Source organism: Sebastes umbrosus, chromosome 23 (assembly GCF_015220745.1).
Source record: "Sebastes umbrosus isolate fSebUmb1 chromosome 23, fSebUmb1.pri, whole genome shotgun sequence".
In the NCBI taxonomy this organism is placed as follows: domain Eukaryota; kingdom Metazoa; phylum Chordata; class Actinopteri; order Perciformes; family Sebastidae; genus Sebastes; species Sebastes umbrosus.
In genome coordinates, this window is record NC_051291.1 from 10,258,638 (window position 1) to 10,280,209 (window position 21,572).

Sequence of the window (21,572 nt, forward strand, 5' to 3'; positions counted from 1 at the left end):
TGATTACCAAACTTTCAATTACACAAAGAAAAGTAATTAGAGAAATTAGCAGTTCTTGAGACTACGCCGTGGGTAAAATGGGTTCTATTAGGGGCCAGTTATGCTAGAAAGTAACTAGTTTGTAAGAATTTTTTTTTAAAAAAATCGCCAAAATTACACCATTTATCATAGCCAGAAACTAGAAAAATAGAAATTATAATTGGGTCTTCAAATTTCCGTAGGTCCTTGAATGAATCATGTCTGTTGAACATTCACATCAGGAAAAATAACCAAATCTAAGCTTAAAATAGAAATATTTCATCAATATTTATTCTACAGGTCTCATTTAAAGTTTTGCTAAAAATAAACCGTTAGCACTAACCAGATCCTGTAAAAAAACATTAATTCTGCGCTCCTCAGCGCAACTGGGAAGCCATGAAGGACTCACCTGAGACCAACATTCATGTGATAAAAATTCAGTGAAATTTGGACTGAACTGCATGCTGTTTACACAGAAAAGAGAGGAGAGGTTGTAAAAATGTAAATAGTTCAATATGTATAGCATGTTGAGCCCACTTTTTTCCAATATTGGTAACACTTAAAGGCAATTGGAAAAAATTGTATATAGAGAATACATTCTTTTAAATTTTTGTAAATTAAATTATCAAAGAAATTTCTTTTTTTATGATTTAAGATTTTAGAAAATGTTTCTTCTTTTTTGGGGTATTCGGAGAAACCAAAAACCCATAATAAACTTAAGTTTTTAAACATATTGTCAATAATAAATCTACAAAGGTCTTGCCAGAATTTCTTGGAGAGGAAAAGTTGGATTGAAAAACAGGCCATCATAGAAATTGTGATTGTTTAAAGACGGAGATACCGTCACACAGGTTCAGACAATCTCTCCTGGAAAGCATTCATAGTGTTGCACTTGGTTGCTCACATTAAAAGTGTAAAAAAAAAATAGCTATGTAATAAATGAAACAGCTGATCAATCATGGCATGAGGTGTGACTGTCGGTTTCTGAACCACATCTATCCTAATTCCTATGTGGGAACGTTGTGGAGGGAGGGGGTTTCTGAAGCTGTATAGCCATCCAACAAGTACTTCTGAAGAGGTGTACTGCTGCTTTAAGAATGCACCGGAGTATGCTGGTAATAAACCAGTTTGTACGACGTGTTGTCCGACCATGTCTGAAGGCCACACTGCTGTCACAGCGAGGGATGACGTGATAACTGGGGAAAACGCACACTATCAAACACTTCCGTCTTTTTCTCTGGTGTGCCAACCTTTGAACAATGCTGCCATCGTCACAACTACTGACCATCCCAGCATCTCAAACATCTGGATGGTTACGATGTCTGAAGAGCGTTGAATCCATATTATTGGCCTCGAAATTGTGATTGAAGAAACTGAAGAAGCCTTTTCCATAAAAGGAACCAAAACATCTTCAATCAAGACTCTCTCCCAGAGATTCGGTTTCAACTTTCTCCAGACAGCATCAAACAATGTAATGAATGGAAAATTAATCCAAATGAGGCCATTAAGCTGCTCGCCAAGCCTTTCCAACGTCGCCTTGTTGATACGCTGATTAATTGGTCCTTAAATGAGGAATAAAATCCACAAAAGGCTTTACAATCAGCTCGTCTGACGCAGCTGAACCCTGGTTTTTGTTTACAGAAGATTCCGTCTGAAAAGTCACTTTGTTTCTCAAGCAATCAAGTAGTCAAACACGACCACCATATGGAATAAAGTGGCACCCTGTTTGCACATTTTCCGATCTCCAAGTGGAAATTTACTGTCGACGACCTTCAAAGCCAAAACATCAAACTGGAACCTGCTGACTGGGTAATTTGTAAGAGCTTATAAGAGCAAATGAGCAGCGGGGAATGCTGTCATTTGATGGAAAATGTGTGTGTTAGGTGTCGCACCTCCAGCGGAGAGTTTCTTGATTGTGTCTGTCTGCATGGGGGCTTGTGTACCCGTCAGATTAGCCTCCCTCACAGGCGGAGCTACTGACTGAGCGGCACACACACACACATTTCAAAGAGGACCTTTGATGTTGCAGAACTATATTTAGCAGCATCTTCTGCTGGGGACTTCTCTCGGGTGACAATTTCTAAAAGGAGGCAACCACAATGCCTCTCAATTTTCAGCCCTTTTGTATATAGGTCACGATCCTGTGGTGCAAAACCAGCGGTTCAAGCCTCTGTGAAGTGCAACAAGAATGGGTGTTTTTTAGGAAGGTATATCATTATTTATAATGCCTTGATTACAGCAAATTGGGAAACTCATTAAGGTTAAATACCGCGTCCATCTTTTTGTCAGCTTGGATTCTTAAATACCCTCAGGTGTGGTTCTGGATTTGGGTCATTTCAGGAGTGTGGGAAGCTCACTAAAAATAAGTACTGTGTTTTTTTTTTTTTTTGCACAGACACCTTTCCTATCTGTCAGGTTCCTGTTTAGTTGAGAGACAGAGAAATAAAGAAAGAGGTAGATCAAAAGATGAACTAGACTTATTCAGTATTAAGCTGTATTTACAATTGTGCGTGAGGAAGTTATGGTATAGCAAAAAAAAAGGGGATTCACAGGAAAATACATATTCAAGGAAGGGAGGGAAACTTATTTTGTCGCAGATTACGTTTGTCTTTGACGTATCACGAATAGTCCGCGGTAGGCCGCAGCAAGTGGTGTAGCGACGCAGAGAGCAGGTGACGTAGTATATCGAGCGTCCGTTAATGAATGTTACGATGAAGGTGCCAACTTTTCCCATCAGAATCTAATCTAAATACTCATTCACACACCGATAGCTATGCCTTCGGGAGCAATTTGGGGTTAAGTGTCTTGCTCAAGGACACATCGACATGTTATCTGGAGCACCCGGGGATCGGACCACCGACCTTCCGATTGGTGGACAACCTGCTCTACCCTCTGAGCCACAGCCGCCCCCGCATAACTCTCTGCATTTTCAAGACCAAACATATTTGTGTCAGTACAAATATAACTGCATGGTTGAAAAACTAGGGAAAAGATTTCTGAGTGACAGCTCAAAACTGAACTCTACAGCCATCAGTACCAACAGGTGTCGCCAAATCAACTAGAACTGAAGCCTTAAAGATGTACAAAACCACAGATATAATTCTCTAAAATAAACACCAGGTTATTCTACTTATTAATGGAGTTCACTTGCTGTTGTTACCTAGCCTCTTCTATTTGCTCCTGATGAAGGTTTTAAGTGCAACTGAAAGCTTGAAACTGCAAATGTGCCCCTGCCTTTCATGATTACTTCAGCTGTTAATGATTTAATGGAAATAGTTAGTTTTTTAGAGGGCAAAACTTCTCACTGTCTCTCTATATCATTAAGAAAATAAAAGAATGTAATGACAATTACTTTGGGGTGCACTGCAATTAAAGTATGACACAAATCGGCGGTGCTATCAACGGATGAAATCCGACGCTATAAATCCGTTCCTATACGCTGGGAGCATCATCTGCCGCGCACCATTAAACAGAAGTATAAATCCTCCTTTAAACTTTACTGCTGCTTCTAGCAGTCTCCACAGCAACGAACTGATCACCACAAGTGAACTAGTGAATAGCAGGTCATTTGTTCGATGTTGCAACTGATTTCTTCTCTTGGGATGCAAGTCAACAAAGGAGACGGACAAGGAGGGACAATGATAATGGTTACTGGGATGGTGATAGTAGGAGTAAGAGGCAAGCATGGGCAGAAACGGATGTATGAAGGGAAGCACGTGTAATGGACGAAAGAGCCGCTTAAGTTGTAGCGTGGGCTGAAGCTCTCGAAGCCTACAGCCACCCCGCGGTTCTCCAGTACGTCCTCGAAGCCACATTCAACTCCACAACCACAGGCCACAAGTCCAACTCTCACTTGTGCGGCTGAGCACCATTACCGGTCGGCCCGGTCACCGCTAACACCTGTAGTGGTTTTACACCGGGAGTAGTGCTCCTACAGAATACATTAACACCGCCCCAAGCTCTCCCTATGTTAATAAAACACACTGTATTAAATGAATGACCTCTATGCCCGGCTTCACATTTGCACATTGCACAGTAAAAACACTATAACCTGAGATAACTGTAGGCAATATGAAAAAGGCTCAACAGGGACCCAGACAATCTGTGGAAAGCGGAAACATTGGCCTCTATTTGAAACAAAGGATTTATATCCAGAGAATATCCCGAGGCATCACACAGAGAGGGAGATTGTACTGTGTATTCATAACAAGTCAAAGCGTGTGTAAAGACCCTGAGGAAATGATTATAGCATGAGCATTTAAAATAATCATTTCCATACCATTACATAGCAGGGTGTAAAGCAATTGAAACAAAAAGAGAAAAATATCGGAACGAATACAAACTTTTGACTTTAACGTATTGGTTATTGTGAATGGTAACACTTGTAGTGTAATGTCCTTTTTACTAAATATAGACAGAGAGCCGGAAAATAAGGGGCATAATGCATGACTAATAAGCAGAGATGAGCTGAAAGGAAAGTGTTTTAGGGAGAAAATTAAGAGAGCGAGATTGTCTGAGGGAGAAACAGGACACAATGTCAGGTCGTCCTATCCTGAGGTTTGGTAACATGACGCCTTCTCTTTCTCAGAACTTGGAGCAGCTGAATCGGACCAAAACAGCCTGTTACGAACACATTAATGCTACAAAATACTAGAAATCTGGATTTTCAACATAGATCTGCGTATATTGGGTTGGTGGCCTTGCCATCAGTTCCTGGAAATGTTGTTTTTAGCCACGCTCTTGGGGTGGCGAAGTCAATCACATGGGTTACCATGAAATTTAGCACAGGCATTATTGGTTCCCGGAAGATGAATCCTACTGACTTTGGTGATCTCCTGACTTTTCTTATAACACCATTATCACATTGACATTTTTGGTTTTCAGTGAAAGGTCTCAAAAACTATTGGATGGATTGGCACGAAATTTGGTGCATACATTCATGGTTATGTCTAGATGGTAACGCACAATTTGCGAAATTCTCGCAAGATGGTTAAGGTTAGGCATTGACCTCGAATAGTTAAAGTTAGGCATTGACCTTGAATGGTTAAGGTTAGGTATCGACCTTGAATAGTTAATGTTAGGCATTGACCTTGAATGGTTAAGGTTAGGTATCGACCTTGAATAGTTAAGGTTAAGCATTGACCTTGAATGGTTAAGGTTAAGTATCGACCTTGAATAGTTAAGGTTAGGCATTGACCTTGAATCGTTGAGGTTAGGCATTGACCTGGAAGAGTTAAGGTTAAGCACTGGCCTCGAATAGTTAAGGTTAGGCATTGACCTGGAATAGTTAAGGTTAGGCATTGACCTGGAATAGTTAAGGTTAGGCATTGACCTGGAATAGTTAAGGTTAGGCATTGACCTTGAATAGTTAAGGTTAGGCATTGACCTGGAATAGTTAAGGTTAGGCATTGACCTGGAATAGTTAAGGTTAGGCATTGACCTGGAATAGTTAAGGTTAGGCATTGACCTCAAATAGTTGAGGTTAGGCTTTGACCTTGAATGGTTAAGTTTAGGATATGTAATTGGGTTTTTGCAGTTTTTGGGTTACCATTTAGACACGACTGACATTCACGTCCCCTTCAGTATAAAATGTACTAACTGTGGTGATCCCTTAGCTTTTCATTTAGCGTCAACATCATCACCTGCAAAACTAATGACATTCCCATCAGCATCAGCTGTGCCAATCAGCAAATGCTAGCATGCTAACTAACATACTGTACCAAACTAAGATGGTGAAAACGGTAACCATTATACCTCCTAAACAACAACAATCCTCTATTTGTATTGTTAGTTGAGCTCAGCAACAGGTGACACTGACAATTGGTAGCAGTAATAATATACTTAACTTAATTAAAGAAGTAGAGTGCCGCGTATATTTTACTGTTATTGCTGTAGCTTTGGGTGGACATTAACGTTAAGCAGCTTGTTGGCATCACTAAATTAATGCCCCGCCTCTGGTTTAAATACACACACACAGCAAAAATAACAGGCCTTGTTAGCCATCCATTGAGTGTCTGTAATCAGTTTAGTGTAGTATATCTGAATATTATTTTCTAGGTAGTGTATGAGGAAATATGTAAATTAGTCTGGGTAACAGCCGCAGTGAGGTGACAGACGTAATCCATCTACTGCATCATCTTTGTCTGCTTCTATGAGAAAAGTTTTATGTTTTGATGTTTTTACTGTTTTGTTTTTAAGTCTGTTAATTGTGTGTTTATGTAGTTCTAGTGTGAAACGTTTAAGCTACCATCATCTTAAATGAAACGAAAATAATATAAAAAATAAATTTGGGCATTAATTAATTGATACAATGTAACAAATTAATTAATTAATTTACGTTTGTATTATTTCCCCTTTTTATCTACTCTTCTATTTTTTATCTACTATTTTTTAATTTGAGCATTTATTTTTTATTCATTTAAAAAGTATTTTTAAATGTATTCATTCATTATTAAATGTATTTATTTAAGGGATGCACCGATACCGGATTGGATATCGGGCCGATACTGACTCAATTAGCTGGATCGGGTTTTGGTGACAATGGAGCAGATCTATTCAATTCAATTCTATGCTTATATACTATATACATTATACATTTTTGAAGATTTTTCACCAAGTTGCTGGTGATTTATTATTTTAATAATACATAACAATTCAGTAAATATATATCTATGTATTTATTTGTTACATTTTTGATTTAAAAAGTTAGGAAAGCAATGTTTAAATCAAACCTGATGTTGCCTTACACATAAAAGAATGATCCCAGTCATGTCCACACAGTGAGGAATAAAGCTTATTAATTAAACACTGGTATCGGATCGGTACTCGGTATTGGCCGATACCCAGAGCCTAGGTATCGCTATCCGTATTCGGACTGGAAAATGTATTTATTTAAGCTTTAAAGCAGATATATTGCACCAAGGGTAGACTGTGGTCAGGGGTTAGAGAACGGATCAGCTAGCTTCTAGCCTCCAGCAGTGGTCACCACCCCTCTTGATACTGTTATAACAGCTCAGTGTTGTGGACAATTGCCTCAGGCCGGATGTGTTAGGCAGGTCCTGCCCTTTTTACACCCTAAACCCTCTGTTATGACTGGCCACGACAGTGTCAGCACAGCCTATTGTAACCACCTAATCTAGCCATTAGCCAATTAGGAAGTGACGGGCAGCCGTAATGCCCTTGCATTAGAGGGATGGATTAGTTTACCATTCAGCGCCTGCCTGCCGCCTGCGGGCAAATGGACCGATGGAGGACAGCGAACCGCTGCAGCTCAACACCGAAAAAGCTGCTTCCGCTGCACTTTGCCTTCACAGACAGACAGCAAGTGTGCCGATGTGCTTATTCACTGTTTTCACTGATGATGATGCAGAGCAGGGTCTTAATCAACTGTGATTACATATCATTTAAGCGGTAATAAAGTCTATTGAGCAGGGAGTGCAGAGGAGGCTGCCGCTGTTTTCACCGAGCTGATAATGAAAGTTAATATCGCTGCTTTGGCAGTCTAATCATATTGACTGGGAATGTTTCGCCTCCTTGGGCAAAGTGCAGATGCAAAACCTCGCTTTTGGTTCTTGACCAAAGATCAGTCTTTTTTTTTTCTCCCCATCCCGCTTAATGAGATTTCAGGTTCATTCAAGTTCAGGCAAGTTGGGGGAGAATGACTGTGTGTTGCTCCCCTGCTTATTGACAGCCAGTAATGTGGGATAGATTGGAAGAAGCCTGGCAGTGAACCACGCTCCCCCTGCCTGTTGGCCCTCTGCCGCCCTCCCCTGAATTCCATTAATAGCTCTGCCCTCCAGGAGGTGCTGGGTGCACCGCCTGTAACACAGCCAGAGATATTGATGACTGCATCCTCCCCCCAAGGAGAGAGGAGAGGGAGAGGGCTGATAAAGAGATAAAGAAGTAGTACAAGGGGAAATGCATAGGGGGGAATCATCATGGAGGCTATAATTTTAAATTTAAAGGTATTTATATTCTGTTTGTGTCAAAAACACATATCTATACCACAAAAACTGACTGTAATGTAACCGCTCTGGAAGGGCATACATCCATCTACAATCGACATTCACAAAGTGTCCTCTAAACATTGCATTTCAATCATCATTAAGGAGACAAACTAGCAGAAGTAAAGTGGAGACACTGTAGGATAACTACTTCCTAAGACTTAACAAATCATGTTTATTTGTGTTTCCTCTGAGCAAATGATCTCTTGGGTTTCATTCTCTGCAAAACATTGTGCATGATATTCCCTTTGCAACTGTTTCTTCGCAGTAGCCAATGCTCGCTTCCTGACAAACTCAGCAATAATACTTACTGTCCTACCAAAAAAACTCTCAATGGGTGTTTTCCAAACTGAATTTAATGCTGCTCAGATCTCTCCAAAAAGAGCATTTCCTCCTTGAAAAACCTATTGTAAGTAAGGTACATTCATATATTAGAAAGTTTCAAAGATGGTAATAATAGTTGGAAAAAATCACAGTGACACTGTTTCTGCAAGCTCATGTAAGAAGATCAAGGAGGGCTGCTTGAAATCTAATTTATTCCAACACACATGTCAGAGTGAAGTTGGTGCAGAAGCCTCGAATCCTACCAAACTACATCAAGAGAATGACAGATTGTAGCATCCGATAATGTAAAATACCCCGTCAAAATGTGATAAGACTTCCCTGTGAATGGGCTGAAAATCTGTTAATGCAGTTAAATGATGGATTTTGATGATGGATTTCCACATCATATATTCTCAGCAGATCTGACATTAGAGTTTAATAACTTGTACGCAAAAGTAAAGTGATCATTTCAGCTTCTAAATGATTAGTCACTGTAGAAGTTAGAATCTATCATTGATGTTATTACAAGCCAGCATGATATAATAATGTTATCGGAATACATTAAAGGTACCCTCGGGGGTTTTCCACTTCCACAGAGTACCTCTAATTATTAAATTACAACGTAATCAGTATATACCACGTCATTGTGACATCACCCATTGGTTTGTGGACTGCTGTTTTGAAGCCTCGAGGTTTGGCATTTTGGCCGTCACCATCTTGTTTATTTGCACCGAGAAGTGACAAGAGAAGTTGGAGCTAAATACATTAATTAGTAAATTAGTCAAATTAGTATAGTCAATTAATCGCCAACTATTTTAAGAAAAAATAGGCAAAATTCTCTGATTCCAGCTTCTTAAATGTGAATATTTTCTAGTTTCTTTACTCCTCTATGACAGTAAACTGAATGTCTTTGAGATGTGGACAAAACAAGACATTTGAGGACGTCATCTTGGGCTTTGTGAAACACTGATCCACATTTTTCACCATTTTCTCACATTTTATAGACCAAACAACATCGATTAATCAGGAAAATAATCGACTGATTAATCGACAGTGAAAATAATCCTTAGTTGCCCTATCTTAAATCATAAACACAGGAGAGAAAACAATTTATATCGGACTTAGAAAATGGATCACCATGGATTTCTTTTTTCTCATTTGCTTCTCAGGACTTCCGTATAAACCAAAGTAACGGACAAATCTTAATCTTGATGACGGCACTAGATAAATTGTGAAGGGATCACCAAAATTATTATAATGAATCCTCTAGGGACCTTGAATATATTTAGCAAAGTTCATGGCAATCCACCCAATAGTTAAAAATATTTCACTGAAAACCTAAAATCTCTACGTCATTAAACTAATCAAATAATCAAGAACATAATTGACAGATTAATCAACAATGAAAATAATCATTAGTTGCAGCCCTAATTGTGTGATAGCAAATATAATATTTTGGGGTTTTGGACTGTTGGTTGAACAAAACAAGCAATTTGATTGCATCACATTCAGCTCAAGGGAACTGTTATGGGTATTTTCCTAACATTTTATAGACAAAATTCATTGATTTATCTCGAAAATAAATGGCACATTAGTTGATAATGAAAATGAGTTAGTTGCAGCTATACTCCTGATACAATCAAAAGCAGATAATAAGACAGAAGCATGAAAAACATCTCTATTTAATGGCCACTAATGACACTTTCCTCTTAAACTGTTGCTGCTGAGTGAATACCAAGTCCCCAGCTCAGTGCAGATGTTACTCTAGAGCCCGTGCACAGCAGCCAAACACTTCAGAGAGTGATAAACTACCACAGACTCCATGACAGTGGCAGATTGGCTTGTCATCACAACGAGCTCTCTGTATTGATTAAGTGCTGTATCAAACATATTTGGGACAAGACGTTGGCAGCAACAAGTGCGCCTGACATTCAGGATGTAACTCAAGCAGGCCTATCCCACACATGTGATACAGTATGCAGCCAAGATAAATATACACAGTGTAAAAACAACCTACCCCTACACAGGGATGTCATCATGATATCTGTTATCATTGAGAATTGAATCACAGCTCCTCTCTCCTCGTTTCTCTCGTGGGAAGATGTGAATGGCTCCTTTCATCGCATCTCAAGCTCCCTCTGTTTCTTCTCGCACCTCCAGCATGCCACTAAAAGAGATCGACTTTGGTCTCGCAGCGCATCGCAACTTCCACGGGAATCAAAGCCCTCATGTAGGGGGGGAGGAGGATGTTGAAATGAAGAAGAAGACGAAGAATAAAAAAGCCCTAATAATTCAGAGCTGTGGAGGAGGATCCTGACAGCTGAGCGAGCGTTAACGCCGACCAACTTTAATCTGGAGAGATCCCACCAAAAATATCAGAGATTTCATTTTCTCGGCAGCTACTCCAATTGTTCTCTGAATCCAGACGACACACACACGACAACGTGCAGGTACAAAGAGTAGGAGAAGAAGAAGAGGGGAGAGAAAGCGAGGGCAGAGATATAGAGAGATTAAGGGAGAGCTGATGTCATCCCTTTGGATACGTGGCCCTGGGTGGGTGTTTTCTGTGCAGTGATCAGGGATGTGAACGTGCTGCTTTGTCAGCCTAATCCCCCCCAGCCAGGGCCACGCCGGCTCGGGCACATTACCACCCAATGACACAATCTGTTTGTCAGGACGGCGCGCGCCGCTTTTATTCGCTTATAACGCCCCGTCACGACCGATGATCCCGAAGCCTCAGACTGCCCCGTCCCACCAGAACAACAACCTATCGTGTATCCCATCAACCCCCTGTTTCAAAACTCTGCTCTCTATCCAACACCGGTCCTCCAGTGTCAACAGCTGCAACGTCAGGAGAGCCAATTTTTCTGTTTCCAGTATCCTCTCCGGATCAAGCAAGGGATTTGAACGGTAGGTCAGAGAGGCTGGAATAATCATCGCACTCCGCGTGGTGGTAATCACCTCATACTGAGACCTCTTGGCCCTTTAATACCAGAAGCTAAGCTATCTCATACTGCCATCACCTCTGCCCCTTTCCTGCTATTGGACCCACAGCAGCTCTCCATGTGTGTGTATGAAATGTGTGTAAAATCTCTTTGAAAGCTTGACCTCTACTGTTAGAGCGACAGGAGATTACAACAGCAGGAATATGCCATTATTAAGGCTGGTTTCATACACTGTTCGTAGCTATACCTATGAAAAGAAAGGAACTTGGAAAATGTATACCCCACAAAATCAATTCATATGTAATCCATGTAATTGTGAACCAGGAAGTATAAAGAGCGACAAACGCCGCATGGGCGTACTGAACTTTCACCCAGAAGACTGGTGTTTGTACCCCGTGTGAAACCAGAAGACTACATGGATTTATTTGTCATGTAACTTCCGTACATATGTTATGCCACTTCCGGAGTTATTTTAACCCAAACCATGATCTTTTTCTCAACCTAACTAAGTAGTTTTATTGCCTAAACCTAACCAAGTCAATCTTTTCCTAAACCTAACCAAGTCGATCTTTTCCTAAACCTAACCAAGTCGATCTTTTCCGAAACCTAACTAAGTAATTTTGTTGCCTAAACCTAACTAAGTCGATCTTTTCCTAAACCTAACCAAGTCGATATTTTCCTAAACCTAACCAAGTCAATCTTTTCCTAAACCTAACCAAGTCGCCTAAACCTAACCAAGTTGTTTCCTGTGAAGATGGAAGTTTATTTTGAAAAGACTGAAGCGGAAATTGACACATGCGTCACGTGTTGCTGGACATTCGAAGGAAAATGCACAAAAAAATGAGACATAACTTTTTGTATGATATATGAACTGTATTATGAGGATAAATTGCATTGTTCCTGTATTGTTTAATGTTTAATGCTTACTAAGCTCTGATTGGTTGATTGGATTCAGCCGTCAATGAGCCAAAACCAGATCTGATTGAATCGCTGGAGACATTGGAGATGCGTGTGGTGATTATAGCACAATTTTTATGAAAACAGCAAATGTATGTATATGACTGAAAATCTAAAGATAATATAAAACAAAAGAAAGCTATTTTCTGGATTTTGACACTTGTTGTTTGTCATATTTCCATTTGGAATCAATATCATTTGAGTTTGTACCATCAGGGTTTCCATCACGCTTTGATTGACGTAAAGAGGAAGTATAAGCCATGTTTTTGTAGTCTCAGGTTGGATAGTATCACATTAGAGAAATAATAAGAAAAAGTCTGGAATAACCAATACCTGTTTGCACTGTAACCATGGATATACAGACAATTGGATTACTTTTCATATAAAGAAAAAGAATAAATTTGACTATTATGAAGCCAGTTTAAAAATAACGTTATCCTAAATAGATATCAGAGAACCAAAATATGACTGGAAAGAGTAAGTTTGGACACATACTGGAGCCGTGAGCAAAAAGACAAAAAGTCTGTATTTCCGTCACAAGAAGTTTCCCCTGCATTGCAATTAAACTGACAGCGAGGAGAATGACCTCAGCTGCTGAAAAACATTTTTCGCTGGGACCTTCCTTAAGTGCTGTTTGTGTACACTGTTTTGACGCACTGTGACTTAAAAAAGCTCTAATGATGGCACTTGTGATAAATTAATAAAAGCTCATGTGGCTTTATGGGGAACAAAGTTGACACCTGAAAGAAGAAGCATTGATTTTGTTGTCAGTGTTGCATTCAAGGCATCATAGTTTTTTTTTCATGCCTCAACTAAAACTCACTCCAAAGTTGTCCGAAGGATTTTTTAAAATATCCGAGCTAATACCGAGCCATGAATAATGAACAGTAACTTTTATAAAAAAAAAAATGACTGCAAATTATTCATGAATTCTATCCTCCTTCCTGTTACTTGCTCAAGGCGAAAAGAAAGAGTGTTCCTGGAAGCTTGCAGAGTAACGTGCTACGCTCGGAGTAAACAATGGTTTGCGGACAATGTTTCCATAAATAATAATGAAGGTTGTGTTCGGATAGACCCGCTCCTCTGAAGGTGGACTGAAGGATGGAGAGGGGTGAGGAGGTGCCAGCCAGGTGGAGGTTAGTTCATCAAACGAAGAGGCGGTTTTCTTTACTTTGTGTCTACAAAAATGACTTCGCTGAAGCGTAGGCAACATTTTCTTTAAATTAAATAAGTCCGTTAATTAGGGGTCATTCTTTTCTTCTAAGAAATAAAGCCATTAATTTACTCAGCCTGAAGGACTGAGAGGGAAACACATATTTGATTTAATAACTGAACTGCCGCATGAAATATTAGAAAACTAATTATCAGTGATGGATTCAAATGACTCGTACAAATCATTTAACAAGTAAACATTCACACCAAGGCTAAGCAATTATCTCTTATCTGAATGGATTTTTTGTCTCTTACATACTCTTAAATGGAAATTCTGGTTTCATTTTGATCTTGTTTTTTTTTGGTTATGGTCATCCTTCCAATTGGTAATAATGACTCTATACACAATATATTACATATTATTATAACAGTGTGTGTCCTTTTTACATATTGGCATATGACATAAACTCAACTCAATGTAATATTTTTGAACGTAGGTGATGTATTTTCTGATATATGTGATGATGAATATGACATAATGTTTATAAATAACATATGTTTGATATTTAAAAGTATGGCTTTTGTGTTAGAGTTTTTATGTACTTTTTCTACGTACTTTATCAAATTGCTTCTGGATGTTTTATCACGCTATTTTGGATGAACCACACCTGCCATCATAGAGCCTGTTTGCCTATTGGTGTGCTGTATGTATAAATATGGGTGGGGTTTTCCACTTTTCAAACACTTTGACCCGACGACGATCCAAATTGGACCAAAACTTTATCAATAAAAATATTGCGGCATGGAGTAGTGTGCAGGCGTTACCTGTTTCAATAATAACACTATACACAACAAGAGAGAGATTTGGGAACGTGTCACTATCGCTAAAAGAAGCGATGGGTGAAATTACAATCCTACAATCGGGAGACGGTTAGCTTAGCTTAGCACAAAGACTGGAAACAGGGGGAAACAGCTAGCCTGGCTCTGTCCAAAGGTAACAAAACCAGCATCTCTAAAGCTCAGAAATAAACATGTTATAACTCATTAGTTTAAGATCTATAAAAACTGAAACGTATAAATGATAAGTTGTGGTTTTACGGGAGGTTCCACAGTCTTCCGGAAGTCACTGCTGTGGCACATTAACACCCAGTAAAACCACAACTCATTGTTTTCCTACTTTAGTTATTATATGGATTAAACAAACAAGATATGAGAAGTTATGACAAGCTTTAAAGGTGCTGGCGGACATATGTTTTTACACTCGGAAAGAGAGATATCAGCTGCTTCTATGCTTTATGTTAATGCCACATTCAGATCTTACAGGAAGGATGTTTCACTCATGAGGGTTTAAAACACTGTGCTTTAACAATATTGCACTATATTCATTAGAGCTGGGTTTAATTACCATAAACGACAGACGTTGACTGATGTGAGTCATCTGCGTTTGTTTGGTTTTTAGACACTTCTGTATTATTAATTAACCTCCAAGTCATATATATCAGAGCTTTCAGAAGAATATGAGTCGTAATTAAGACTTAAATGTTTCCAGGAACGCTGTTTAAAAGTCAGAAGGTGGTAATTACAATCATTTATATGATCTTAATTTGATGGGTATAATGTTATCATACTTGATAGAAATGATGGCCAAAAACATGAAAGTGAGACCCACGTTGTACTGTGATAAATTGGAATAGAATACATCTCACTCTCTCTTGTATCGTGTTTGTGTTTGTAATTGTTTGACGGCCAAGAACACAATCTGGATTACCATCAAAAGCTGCAGTTTTTCTTTGTTAAACATGACTTCCTCTGCAGTAACAGCACAGTGACGGCATGCATTCACATACCACTGATACTGTAGCCCATCTCCCCCCCCTCCCTCTCTCTCTCTCTCACTGTCACTCTCTTACGTTCCCTCTTTGATACAAGTGTCCATTAATTCAGGATCCAATTACCTGGATCGCTCCGAGGCCCCTCCCCCTCGCCATCCATCTCCGATCGCTCGGCCAATGGACGACTCTCGCCGCGCGACAGATCAAATTCCGCCTCCACAAATAATCCCTCACCAGAACGCTGCTGCCAGCGCCGCACAAACTTTAATTGGATCCTTTTAATAGTGCTCACTATGGCCACTTTCAGCCATGTAATTAGGTTTCTCTTCCTATAGAGTTTAATGGTTGAGGGGTGGGAGAGAGAGAGACAGAGAGAGGGTAGAAAAGGCCAGACTTTCAGTTTTACACTAGGCTTAATCCAATTTCACCCACAGAGAAATCATCTCATGCCGTATATACTTTTTTCAATGGAGTTTTTATGGACCACCATAAAAACCATAGACTAGTGTTGAATATCCAGCCTCATTGATTTCTTGGCTGTGAGCGAAAGTGGCCCTCCCTCCCTCGCTCTCAGCGTCTCTTTTTTTTGGCCAACACCTTTTCCTTTACACATGGGGGAGAAAAAAAAAACTCTGATTCCCTAAACGCCGCCACCAAAACTCCCCGAACAGAATTCAAATGACGGGATTTCCGGAATGATTAATTTCTGCCACTTGTGAGGCGATTAGAGGGAGTCAATCAAATGAATAATATATGTATAAGAACTCTATCAAAAGGCAGCGGCGCAGTCACGGGGATGAATGGATGATGGGAGAACAGTAAGCAGCTTAATGACAATAAATACAAAGAGACACTCCCCCCTCCCCCGCTGAGGGATGGAGAGAGGCTTGACGGAGAGGAGGAGAGAGGTGTAATGGAACTATAGACGTACAGTAGATGGATGGGTCACTCACCTGTCCAGGTGAGACAGGACATTATGTGATTTTAGATGACTGCTCTGACACTTCATACCTCAACAGCGGAAAAAAAAAAAAGTGTTTGTTTACACCTGGAAGTCGATTTCAAACTCATCATGAAGACGGATCATCTTGCCCTTAAAAATGTCCAGCGCTAAAACAACAGCAGGGACGTCTATCACCACCCACACGGACAAATGATTTTCGGAAAAGGTGTCTGATGTCATTAAAACAAGTTTCTGACCTGTAAATACAGTTGACATCAACATCGAAATCATATCTAGCACTGGGAAAACGGGAAAATATATGGCGCGCTGGACGCTGCTGGAAGCCCCACCAGTCTGAACTGAAGGAATTATACATCCATAGAGCCTTAAGAGAGGTGCTGAATAAATGTTTGGCTTTTCCCGCAAAAAATAGTATGACCGTGAATTCATTATTTTAAAAATGTTGGCGGGTCCAAAATGAATGTTTTTTCTATCTCTGTGGAAGATATCTGATGTTCGGTTCCTACTTCTAACAAGGCTTGTGAGCCAACAGTAAAACAAACGTTGGTATCTCTGGGTCGTCAGTTAGTGTGGAAAAAAAACGGATAAATGGTTGAGATTGACGGTAAGTGCCTGGCAACGACTTGTTGTGAAGTGAGAATGTGACATCTAGTGGCTGAATGTTATCAATGTTATCAACGGCACCTTTAAGTTACTACAAGGAACTTTTAACTGGTTATGAAACAGTCTCAATTTAATCCTGATGCCTCTATATGACCTACTTAACAGTTACTTAACATTTTACTAAATGAACATCATGCTGTATTGAAGAAGACTTGAAACTAGCGATTGAGACCATAAACTCATGTTTAAAATGTTAACTGAGGTAATAAATCAAGTGGGAAGTAGGCTCATTTTCTCATAGACTTCTATACAATCAGACTTCTTTTTGCAACCAGAGGAGTCGCCCCCTGCTGGCTATTAGAAAGAATGCACGTTTAAGGCACTTCAGCATTGGCTTCACTTTTCAGACCCCGGAGGTTTCCAGGGTAGGGGATGCTTTACGGCGTTACGGCTTTATGCTTTAAATCGTTTCGCCTGATTTTGCAGGGGATCGGACCCGATGACAGTCCATAAGAATAATATAGAAATAGTCATGATTGCCGCTGATGGTCTTGTTTAGTTAAGTAGGTCATATAGAGGCATTAGGATTAAATTGAGACTGTTTCATAACCAGTTAAAAGTTCCTTGTAGTAACTTTAAAGCAAAAAAAAAGCCAAATATCTCTCATTCCAGCTTCTCAGTTGTGAAAATCTACAAACGATTAATTGATTAATGGAGAAAAATCGAATAAAAACAACTGGTAGTTGGAGCCATATGCAGCTCCGAGCACAAAATATCAGGAACACTTTAAAAGCAGTAGTTGCAGAGTATAACTGAGGGAAAGGGAGTCTTTGTGGTGACTCCAGCAGTCTCTGGGAGTTCGACTAGAGGATTCTCAATCACCTGTGTATTTCTACTACATCACGAATGCCAAGTGGCATCAAAAAGTCAAGAGAGGAAGCGTGAAATCAGGAGAGAAGAAGACGGGGGGAAAAAGAAGAACGGCAGCAAGAGAAACACTATTTCCAATGATACAAAGCATTCACATCACTGCAACAGCATTGAAAGGGATTATAAGGTTACAATATATGCTATAAAACATACGGCGGCATAAAATCACCAGCACGACCATCTGGCTCCGGCTTAATTAAATACACTTAATCACATTCAAGCATATGCAACACATTCGTATGCCACGGTGACGGCAGTGTAGCGGGGAGGGCGAGACGGAAATAAAATCTATTTTGATTAAGACAAAAGGGACAGGTTTTTTTTGAGTGGCACAAAGCGTCATTACAGCCACGGTGGCGGAGAAAGCGATGGCGCTCAAAGTGATTCATTCATCACTCCTGTTATGTTAACCTTTCTCCGTCACCCACCTGCGTGATACCTCATCGCATTAATCTGCCTCTCTGTGTTAGCGCTAATGACGGCTGAATGGAGAGCATGGGCTGCACACATGTTGAGGCTGTGAATCACACACAGGTCTGAATGGTAGGTGAGGAGGATGAATGTGCGTAGAGTTCATAAAGGTTATGCATATGATGGCATGTCTGTCTGAGGGAGGAAAGGCTTCATAAGTGTGACCGTGCATGCATGAATATTATTGTCAGGGCACATAAATCTACTACACATAGTACTCATTATTTGTTCAATTTATTTGCGAAGTGACCTCAACCAACTGGTTGAACTGAAAACACACTGTGAAAGGGTTAAAGTTCTAAGACGAACTCCCAGACCGGACAACGCCGTGGTAGCGACCTGTCAATCACAAGGTAGCCCCGCCCTAAAGCATCCCCTGCTTTATGGTCTATTTGACTCTAAATGGGACCATAATTTACTAAATGAACATCATGCTGTATTGAAGAAGACTTGAAACTAGTGATTGAGACCATAAACTCATGTTTACAATGTTTACTGAGGTAATAAATCAAGTAGGTCATTTTCTCATAGACCTCTATACAATCAGACTTCTTTTTGCAACCAGAGGAGTCGCCCCCTGCTGGCTATTAGAAAGAATGCAAGTTTAAGGCACTTCAGCATTGGCTTCACTTCTCAGACCCGGAGGTTTCCGGGGTAGGGGATGCTTTAGGGCGTGGCTACCTTGTGATTGACAGGTCGCTACCACGGTGTTGTCCGGTCTGGGAATTGTCCGTGTTTTCGTCTTAGAACTTTAACCCTTTCACAGTGTGTTTTCAGTTCATGAAAGTTAATTATAACCTTTTTGGTCGTCTAAAAATGTCTAATTCAGCAGTTGGTTGTACTTGGCTCCACCATCTCGTGTCACTTCTGGTTGCAAGAAACCAAGATGGCGACGGGCAAAATGCTGAACTTAAGGCTTCACAACGGTTGTCCACAAACCAATAGGTGACGTCCACTTCTTATATAAATATGTTTTTTTTTCTCTTAACAGAAAATTAAGAGAAAATATAAGAGACGTTTAAGGTAATGTTGTTGCATGAGGCCCATTGACTGGCTGCAAACCATCTTAAATGTGCTGACCTTTGAGGGTACATTTAGGAAAGCTACTGCTAACGATGACGTTTCTAATGAAGAGCTGAAATTATTTAAAGTCCTGTTTGAGTTATTTCACGTTTGTTTTGATAGTTGTGTTCTCCCTTCTCAGTGGAATAAGACCATCATTAAACCTACCCCTAAATCAGCAACAAATGATCCCAAATTACCACTTAATTACAGTGGCATTAGCCTTATCAGCAGCACTGTGTATGAAATGTATTATTAGCTCTTAAATTACAGACTTGTTGATCATCTTGAAAAGACAGGTTTGCTGGTAGAAAAATGGATTCAGCGCTTGAGCTGGAAATTGCATTTTTAAAAAAAAAATAGTCTCATTAAAAGTTTGGTAAAAATTAAATATTGATTTAAAAATAAAATAAAATCAATAATAATGAGCCCTTGCTGTATTCATTATATTGAATGTCTGTGGGCATATATGAGTGCATGTGTATGAAAACTGGGGTTGTGTGTGTGAGTGTCTGCTGGCAGATAACCATGCAGAGTGCAGCTTAGCGTTCACCTATCTAGCCCGTCCCTGCGTGGCGCCGATGGAAGCCCCTTATCACCGACCCTCAGAGCCCTACATCCCCTCAACTCAAACCGCCTGCAGAAAATAGGAAATAGGCGAAAATAAATAAATATATGCAGGAGAGGGAAGAAAAATACCCTCCAAGAAACTGATATTTTTCCCCCCTGGAGATGTGGCATCCATTCTTGTTTGTTTAGGAGTGAGTCTGCCTAGACCTTAATGTCCTGGATGGGTAGAAATGAAAGACGGTTACAGGGAGACTTAAAGAGGATGACGGGAGGGAGGAGGGGTAAAATAATCAGTCTGGGTTTTTTTGATACAGAATAAAGTCATTACCAGCTGGTGATGGATGATACTTGGAAGCCGAGTAGGAGAAGGAAGTTGAGAAGAATAACAAAAAGTGAAGTTCTTATGAAAGTAGGGGAAATGGTGATAAATGCCTGTCACGGGAAAGTAAAACTCCACAGACTGTTTTTAGAGAATAATGGGGTCTGAACACAATGCAATGTGTGAGTGTCAGGAATAAAGATGGGTCAGCCAGGCGTTTTCTTTATCACTCATAATCCCGTGGTGAATGGGGGCGGTATGGAGCCGAGCATCATGGGACATGCGCTTCCCGAGGTCCCGAGAGACGAAACGGCTCATTTCCACCTGAGAGCTGCTCTGACTTGAAGAAGAACGAGTAAAAAGAAAAACAACTGAGGCGAGAAAAAAATGACGAGAGCAGGACGCTGACAGGGAAAGAAGATGTTGATCAATGAACGGGAACAGAAGAGTTATTAGATCTGATGATTTCTCTCGAGGAGTGGGTGTGAATGTTGCTGACATGACCAGACAGAGACTAAAGAATAGAGGCAAGAAAAGAGAGTGGACACTCTAAGAGGTTCTGGGTTGTGTTCATCACATTCAATTATGAATTAAGTGCTATAACAATTACTTACTTGATTATTAAGCCTTTGAACTATGCAATAGAAATGGTTCGCCAGCGCCTACGTTGGTATTTTTGCTCATTGGGATGTCATTTCTTTGGAGTATCATAAATAATACAAATAAAGTAATAGATCGGACATGTTTTTTCATGAAATGTTACTAAATAAACACACAATATATTAATCCAAAAGATTTGTAAATGTAGAAACATGAACAAAATATTTATATAACACTCCAGAAGTTATTTGAACTATGCACATTTTTTAGATTTTGAGATATGCTCATTTTTATGAGCAGATCAAAAGCGTTTTAATAGAGTTTTTACGTTCCGCACGTGACGTAATGACATCATCACGAGCGTACAACGTCATGACACTAAAGACAGAAGCCGTAGCTTTCTGCTGCAAAAAGAATGAATGCTCTAGTTATTTAATTTTAGATTGATTTAAACAGGATCATGCAAACAACAATTGGACCGGAGGGTACGTTTTTAAAGGGTTAAATTAATTAACAATTTTGATAATTGATTGATTATTTAAAGAGGATTTAAAGAAACAGTTCAACACTTCCTTGCCGAGTTAGCGGAGCTTCAGACCGAAAACATTTCTGTGTTAAAACAGTGCAGGGGATTCACTGGTTCCCAACCTGGGGGTCCCGACCCCCACTAGGGGTCGCCAAAGCTTCACAGCGGGGTCGTGAGGCTTTCTTGATTTTAAGCTAATCGCCTGCTGGCTGTATTCAGCGTACAGACACGAGAGTGGTATCACTGTTCTCAACTAACTCTGAGCAAGAAAACATGTTCCCCAAAATTGTCAAACT

General features: G+C 40.0%; 1 protein-coding gene across 15 annotated transcripts in view; it reads right to left on the reverse strand.

Annotated features, from left to right (window-relative positions):
• The window catches only part of magi2a (membrane associated guanylate kinase, WW and PDZ domain containing 2a), a 238,717-nt gene that overhangs the window by 85,055 nt on the left and 132,090 nt on the right, over nt 1-21,572 (reverse strand). The window contains exon 1 of one of the 15 annotated variants that reach the window (XM_037759918.1): nt 10,363-10,813. The exons of the other annotated variants lie outside the window; for them this stretch is intronic. Within the exon in view, the coding sequence (XP_037615846.1) occupies nt 10,363-10,399 (37 nt within the window). The 5' untranslated portion in view covers nt 10,400-10,813. Of the gene's footprint in view, nt 1-10,362; nt 10,814-21,572 lie in introns of those variants that run through there. 15 annotated transcript variants of the gene reach the window in all.